This window comes from Camelina sativa, chromosome 20 (assembly GCF_030686135.1).
Source record: "Camelina sativa cultivar CO46 ecotype springtype chromosome 20, ASM3068613v1".
NCBI classification, from domain to species: Eukaryota; Viridiplantae; Streptophyta; class Magnoliopsida; order Brassicales; family Brassicaceae; genus Camelina; species Camelina sativa.
The window spans coordinates 34189869-34197486 of record NC_141899.1 but is presented as its reverse complement, the minus strand read 5'-3'; the positions used below and the strand labels follow the sequence as shown (position 1 = coordinate 34197486).

The window sequence follows — 7618 nt, the reverse complement described above, 5'->3', positions numbered from 1 at the left end:
AGTCACAAAGACTGAGACTTCTTTGTAATTTGTCCCTAATCTCAGTCACAAAGACTGAGATTTCTTTGTGATTTGTCCCTAATCTCAGTCACAAAGACTGAGATTTCTTTGTGATTTGTCCCTAGTCTCAGTCTTTGTGACTGAGTTTTTTTGTGATTTGTCCCTAGTCTCAGTCACAAAGACTGAGATTTTTTTGTGATTTGTCCCTAGTCTCAGTCACAAAGACTGAGATTTCTTTGTGATTTGTCCCTAATCTCAGTCACAAAGACTGAGATTTCTTTGTCATTTGTCCCTAGTCTCAGTCACAAAGACTGAAATTTTTTTGTGATTTGTCCCTAGTCTCAATCACAAAGACTGAGATTTCTTTGTGATTTGTCCCAAATCTCAGTCATAAAGACTGAGATTTCTTTGTCATTTGTCCCCAATCTCAGTCACAAAGACTGAAATTTTTTTGTGATTTGTCCCTAGTCTCAGTCACAAAGACTGAGACTTCTTTGTGGTTTGTCTCTAATCTCAATCACAAAGACTGAAATTTTTTTTGTGATTTGTCCCTAGTCTCAGTCACAAAGACTGAGATTTCTTTGTGATTTGTCTCTAATCTCAGTCACAAAGACTGAGATTTCTTTGTGATTTGTCTCTAGTCTCAGTCACAAAGACCGAGATTTTTCTGTGATTTGTCCCTAGTCTCAGTCACAAAGACCGAGATTTCTGTGTGATTTGTCCCTAATCTCAGTCACAAAGACCGAGATTTCTTTGTGATTTGTCCCTAGTCTCAGTCACAAAGACTGAGACTTCTTTGTGATTTGTCCCTAGTCTCAGTCACAAAGACTGAGATTTCATTGTGATTTCTGGGTTAGGGGTTCAGGGTTTGTGGGTTAGGATCAGAGTTCGGGGTTCAGGGTTCAGGGTTCAGGGTTCAGGGTTCAGGGTTCAGGGTTCAGGGTTCAAGGTTCAAGATTCAGGGTTCAGGGTTCAGGGTTTCTTTGTGATTTGTCCCTAATCACAGTCACAAAGACTGAGATTTCTTTGTGATTTGTCATTAATCTCAGTCACAAAGACTGAGATTTTTTTGTATTTATCCCTAGTCTCAGTCACAAAGACTGAGACTTCTTTGTGATTTGTCCCTAATCTCAGTCACAAAGACTGAGATTTCTTTGTGATTTGTCCCTAATCTCAGTCACAAAGACTGAGATTTTTTGTGATTTATCCCTAGTCTCAGTCACAAAGACTGAGATTTCTTTGTGATTTGTCCCTAGTCTCAGTCACAAAGACTGAGATTTCATTGTGATTTCTGGGTTAGGGGTTCAGGGTTCAGGGTTCAGGGTTCAGGGTTCAGGGTTCAGGGTTCAGGGTTCATGGTTCAGGATTCAGGGTTCAAGGTTCAGGGTTCAGGGTTCAGGATTTAGGGTTCAGGGTTTCTTTGTGATTTGTCCCTAGTCTCAGTCACAAAGACTGAGACTTCTTTGTGATTTGTCCATAGTCTCAGTCACAAAGACTGAGTTTTTTTGTGATTTGTCCCTAGTCTCAGTCACAAAGACTGAGATTTCTTTGTGATTTGTCCCTAATCTCAGTCACAAAGACTGAGATTTCTTTGTCATTTGTCCCTAGTCTCAGTCACAAAGACTGAGATTTCTTTGTGATTTGTCTCTATTCTCAGTCACAAAGACTGAGATTTTTTTTTATTTGTCCCTAGTCTCAGTCACAAAGACAGAGAGTTTTTTGTGATTTGTCCATAGTCTCAGTCACAAAGACTGAGTTTTTTTGTGATTTGTCCCTAGTCTCAGTTACAAAGACTGAGATTTCTTTGTGATTTGTTCCTAGTCTCAGTCACAAAGACTGAGACTTCTTTGTGATTTGTCCCCAGTCTCAGTCACAAAGACTGAGATTTCTTTGTGATTTGTGCCCAATCTCAGTCATAAAGACTGAGATTTCTTTGTGATTTGTCCCTAATCTCAGTCACAAAGACTGAGATTTCTTTGTCATTTGTCCCAAATCTCATTCACAAAGACTGAAATTTTTTTGTGATTTGTCCCTAGTCTCAGTCACAAAGACTGAGACTTCTTTGTGGTTTGTCTCTAATCTCAGTCACAAAGACTGAGATTTTTTTTGTGATTTGTCCCTAGTCTCAGTCACAAAGACTGAGATTTCTTTGTGATTTGTCTCTAATCTCAGTCACAAAGACTGAGATTTCTTTGTGATTTGTCTCTAGTCTCAGTCACAAAGACTGAGATTTCTCTGTGATTTGTCTCTAGTCTGAGTCACAAAGACCGAGATTTCTCTGTGATTTGTCCCTAATCTCAGTCACAAAGACCGAGATTTCTTTGTGATTTGTCCCTAGTCTCAGTCACAAAGACTGAGATTTCTTTGTGATTTGTCCCTAATCTCAGTCACAAAGACTAAGATTTCTTTGTCATTTGTCCCTAGTCTCAGTCACAAAGACTGAAATTTTTTGTGATTTGTCCCTAGTCTCAATCACAAAGACTGAGATTTCTTTGTGATTTGTCCCAAATCTCAGTCACAAAGACTGAGATTTCTTTGTCATTTGTCCTCAATCTCAGTCACAAAGACTGAAATTTTTTTGTGATTTGTCCCTAGTCTCAGTCACAAAGACTAAGACTTCTTTGTGGTTTGTCTCTAATCTCAGTCACAAAGACTGAAATTTTTTTTGTGATTTGTCCCTAATCTCAGTCACAAAGACTGAGATTTCTTTGTGATTTGTCTCTAATATCAGTCACAAAGACTGAGATTTCTTTGTGATTTGTCTCTAGTCTCAGTCACAAAGACCGAGATTTCTCTGTGATTTGTCCCTAGTCTCAGTCACAAAGACCGAGATTTCTCTGTGATTTGTCCCTAATCTCAGTCACAAAGACCGAGATTTCTTTGTGATTTGTCCATAGTCTCAGTCACGAAGACTGAGACTTCTTTGTGATTTGTCCCTAGTCTCAGTCACAAAGACTGAGATTTCATTGTGATTTCTGGGTTAGGGGTTCAGGGTTTGTGGGTTGGGATCGGAGTTCGGGGTTCAGGGTTCAGGGTTCAGGGTTCAGGGTTCAGGGTTCAGGGTTCAGGATTCACGGTTCAGGGTTCAGGGTTCAGGGTTCAGGGTTCAGGGTTCATGGTTCAGGATTCAGGGTTCAAGGTTCAGGATTCAGGGTTCAGGGTTCAGGATTCAGGGTTCAAGGTTTCTTTGTGATTTGTCCCTAATCTCAGTCACAAAGACTGAGATTTTTTGTGATTTATCCCTAGTCTCAGTCACAAAGACTGAGACTTCTTTGTGATTTGTCCCTAATCTCAGTCACAAAGACTGAGACTTCTTTGTGATTTGTCCCTAATCTCAGTCACAAAGACTGAGATTTCTTTGTGATTTGTCCCTAATCTCAGTCATAAAGACTGAGATTTCTTTGTGATTTGTCCCTAGTCTTAGTCACAAAGACTGAGACTTCTGTGTGATTTCTCCTCAATCTCAGTCACAAAGACTGAGATTTTTTTGTGATTTGTCCCTAGTCTCAGTCACAAAGACTGAGACTTCTTTGTGATGTGTCCATAGTCTCAGTCACAAAGACTGAGTTTAATTGTGATTTGTCCCTAGTCTCAGTCACAAAGACTGAGATTTTTTTGTGATTTGTCCCTAGTCTCAGTCACAAAGACTGAGATTTCTTTATGATTTGTCCCTAATCTCAGTCACAAAGACTGAGATTTCTTTGTCATTTGTCCCTAATCTCAGTCACAAAGACTGAAATTTTTTTGTGATTTGTCCCTAGTCTCAGTCACAAAAACTGAGATTTCTTTGTGATTTGTCCCTAGTCTCAGTAACAAAGACTGAGATTTCTTTGTGATTTATCCCTAATCTCAGTCACAAAGACTGAGATTTCTTAGTGATTTGTGATTTGTGACTTGTCCCTAAACTCAGTCACAAAGACTAAGATTTCTTAGTGATTTGTGATTTGTCGCTAATCTCAGTCACAATGACTAAGATTTTTTTGTGATTTGTTCCTAATCTCAGTCACAAAGACTGAGATTTTTTTGTGATTTGTCCCTAATCTCAGTCACAAAGACTGAGATTTCTTTGTGATTTGTCCCTAATCTCAGTCACAAAGACTGAAATTTTTTTGTGATTTCTGGGTTCGGGGTTCGGGGTTCGGGGTTAGGGGTTCGGGGTTCGTGAGTTGGGGATCGGAGTTCGGGGTTCAGAGTTCAGGGTTCAGGGTTCAGGGTTCAGGATTCATGGTTCAAGGTTCAGGGTTTCTTTGTGATTTGTCCCTAATCTCAGTCACAAAAACTGAGATTTCTTTGTGATTTGTCCCTAATCTCAGTCACAAAGACTGAAATTTCTTTGTGATTTGTCCCTAGTCTCAATCACAAAGACTGGAATTTCTTTGTGATATGTCTCTAATCTCAGTCACAAAGACTGAGAATTCTTTGTGATTTGTCCCTAGTCTCAGTCACAAAGACTGAGAATTCTTTGTGATTTATTCCTAATCTCAGTCACAAAGACTGAAATTTCTTTGTGATTTATCCCTAATCTCAGTCACAAAGACTGAAATTTCTTTGTGATTTGTCCCTAATCTCAGTCACAAAAACTGAGATTTCTAGGGTTCGGGGTTCGGGGTTCAGGGTTCAGGGTTAAGGGCTCAGGGTTCAGGGTTCAAGGTAATCTCAGTCATAATAAGATTTCTTTGTGATTTGTTTGTAATCTCAGTCATAAAGACTGAGATTTCTTTGTGATTTGTCCCTAATCTCAGTCACAAAAACTAAGATTTCTAGGGTTTAGGGATTTGTCCCTAATTTCAGTCACAAAAACTGAGATTTCTAGGGTTCAGGGTTCAGAGTTCAGGGTTCAGGGTTCAGGGTTCAGGGTTCAGGGTTCAGGGTTCAGGGTTCAGGGTTCAGGGTTCAGGGTTCAGGGTTCAGGGTTCAGGGTTCAGGGTTCAGGGTTCAGGGTTCAGGGTTCAGGGTTCAGGGTTCAGGGTTCAGGGTTCAGGGTTCAGGGTTCAGGGTTCAGGGTTCAGGGTTCAGGGTTCAGGGTTCAGGGTTCAGGGTTCAGGGTTCAGGGTTCAGGGTTCAGGGTTCAGGGTTCAGGGTTCAGGGTTCAGGGTTCAGGGTTCAGGGTTCAGGGTTCAGGGTTCAGGGTTCAGGGTTCAGGGTTCAGGGTTCAGGGTTCAGGGTTCAGGGTTCAGGGTTCAGGGTTCAGGGTTCAGGGTTCAGGGTTCAGGGTTCAGGGTTCAGGGTTCAGGGTTCAGGGTTCAGGGTTCAGGGTTCAGGGTTCAGGGTTCAGGGTTCAGGGTTCAGGGTTCAGGGTTCAGGGTTCAGGGTTCAGCGTTCAGGGTTCACGGTTCAGGGTTCAGGGTTCAGGGTTCAGGGTTCAGGGTTCAGGGTTCAGGGTTCAGGGTTCAGGGTTCAGGTTTCAGGGTTCAGGGTTCAGGGTTCAGGGTTCAGGGTTCAGGGTTCAGGGTTCAGGGTTCAGGGTTCAGGGTTCAGGGTTCAGGGTTCAGGGTTCAGGGTTCAAGGTTCAGGGTTCAGGGTTCAGGGTTCAGGGTTCAGGGTTCAGGGTTCAGAGTTCAGGGTTCAGGGTTCAGGGTTCAGGGTTCAGGGTTCAGGGTTCAGGGTTCAGGGTTCAGGGTTTCTTTGTGATTTTTCCCTAATCTCAGAGATTTCTTTAAGTCATTGGTAACCAGATTATTTTGTGATATCTTTAGACAGAGACAGATTCGAATATTGATTCCTTATGGTAAGAATTAAGTACCTGTGACGATTTCTCGGAAAAACGGGACAGATTCCGTTAACTCCTCTGCGGTTTTGCCCTTCCACTTGAGGGAGGGTGATGGGACGGCGTTAGGTTCTGCAACTCGCCACTGGCAACAGGAAACATCGGCGCTGTGACTTGATGATTCCTGAGACACTTCTTCATTGCTCTGTATCGTATGGACTGCACCATTTAGCTGAAATCGCCCTTCTTGTGTTTTCTTCTGATCTTCTTCTGATAGACCCATTTCACCCCTAAAAATTCAGACAACGGTAATGTATTACTCTCTACCTATCTGTCACCAAGTAATATGGAAACCGCGAGAAAACGAGCAGGCCAAGAAACTCTGTACTTACCTCCATAGCCGTTCTACAATCTCTCCTTTGTTCATGTGCTGCTCCAAGATAATAGGTACATCTTCTGGCGTCACATACCCATACCCATACCTAGACACAAGAATGATTCTATCATCAAGTCAAAATCAGGGTATGATTGATTTGGACATTACAGAGAACGTCAAAGTTCAATCAACATCTTAATTTTTAAATAGAACACTCAAAATGAATTCTTGATTTACTTTGGAAAATTATTATAAAACCACATGAAAGAAAGAAGTATGTCGCCTCAAACCAGTCAATAAAATATATATCTTTCGTTACGCACCAGTGTCTTGTGACTTCCCTGTTGATGTTTGATCTATAGATGATAACATTGCCAGCGTATTTGTGACCACCAATGTGAGAACATGGGCTAACTGACACTTTACCTTGAAGACCATGAAACTCAAGTTCTTCTCTGAATCTACTAACCAGCGACGGCCCACAAACCCCACATCGCCGGTCTCGGGATCCATGGGAACATACAAAGACATATGAGCCTTTTAGCAATTTAGGATTTCCAGGCAGCCATTCACCATCCTTCACAAGCACCTCTACCACAAACGTTTCCACATCAAAATGAGTCAACCTTCTGCATTTTAGTTTAATTGAATCTGTCAAAAACAAGTCCACACTGTTGAAAAGTGAGAGCAAAGAAATCTCCAACTAGCACAGCATGACTTTAACCCTTACCTGTATCTTATCATATCAGGAAAGATAAGTACATCACCATTGGAGGTCTCGGTTCCATCATGTCCCTCACATATTGTGAGTCGAGTCTAGATAACAATGGACGAAAAGGAAAAAAACATGAGCCACGACGCTTAAAATATACGCTTAAAATATCATAAAATGCTAGACCTGTAAGGCCTCATCATAAGACTATCCGATGATAAACAATCAAAACATCCAGTAAAGACAACATCTCCACTTAAATTCAAAACTGACATAGCACATGAAATAAGAGTAAAGAAACTGCACAATAAAGCTCAAAAAAACGTAGCTGCGTGCCCTATGATCCCATCTTGAAGGCAAAAAGTTATGATGTTATCTATAGAATCTTGCTAGAATACACTTTATCTTATCTGACCCAAACATAAAACCTATGACTCACTAAGATCTTAAACATGTATTAATTAAAGCCAAAACAACAGAGAGCAAGTGCTTTTTGCTCATTTGGGAGGACATAACTTTCAAAAGAAGAAAAATAAGTTGGAATCACAAAGACATGGAACAAACTTAATCAGACCTAAATCTATGAAATTGAGAATCAAGCAATAAACTTGATTCAAGTCAACAGCTGAATCAATCCGATGAAGATGGAATAAAAAAAATCGGAGATTAGGAAACCTCACCTCAGCCAATGAAGCCTTCCCTTTATTGTGTCCTTCACCTTCACCATGACCATAACACCGAAAGATTCTCCCTCTTTGAGTTTGTTATCCAAGTTTCCGAACCTAAATCTTATCCTCTGTGCTTTGGCTTCTCCTTAGCATTC

General features: G+C 41.0%; 1 protein-coding gene across 1 annotated transcript; it reads right to left on the bottom strand.

Moving 5' to 3' along the window:
• Positions 1-1672: 1672 nt before the first annotated feature.
• On the bottom strand, positions 1673-7616 carry LOC104789301 (altered inheritance of mitochondria protein 32-like). Its single transcript, XM_087503373.1, has 5 exons — positions 7476-7616; positions 6814-6899; positions 6407-6712; positions 6100-6189; positions 1673-5997 (listed from the first exon to the last, which is right to left on the bottom strand). The coding sequence occupies exons 2-5, from the start codon at positions 6825-6827 to the stop codon at positions 5736-5738; spliced, it is 672 nt and encodes a 223-aa protein (XP_087359499.1). The 5' UTR covers positions 6828-6899; positions 7476-7616; the 3' UTR covers positions 1673-5735.
• Positions 7617-7618: the final 2 nt, after the last annotated feature.

Bases quoted from the DNA above. Each gene is read 5' to 3' on its own strand.
- LOC104789301 (XM_087503373.1), bottom strand. The intron at 6,190-6,406 runs GTGCGTAACGAA...TCTTGTGTCTAG, and splicing joins AGGGAAGTCACAAGACACTG to GTATGGGTATGGGTATGTGA. The intron at 5,998-6,099 runs GTAAGTACAGAG...CTGAATTTTTAG, and splicing joins ATTGTAGAACGGCTATGGAG to GGGTGAAATGGGTCTATCAG.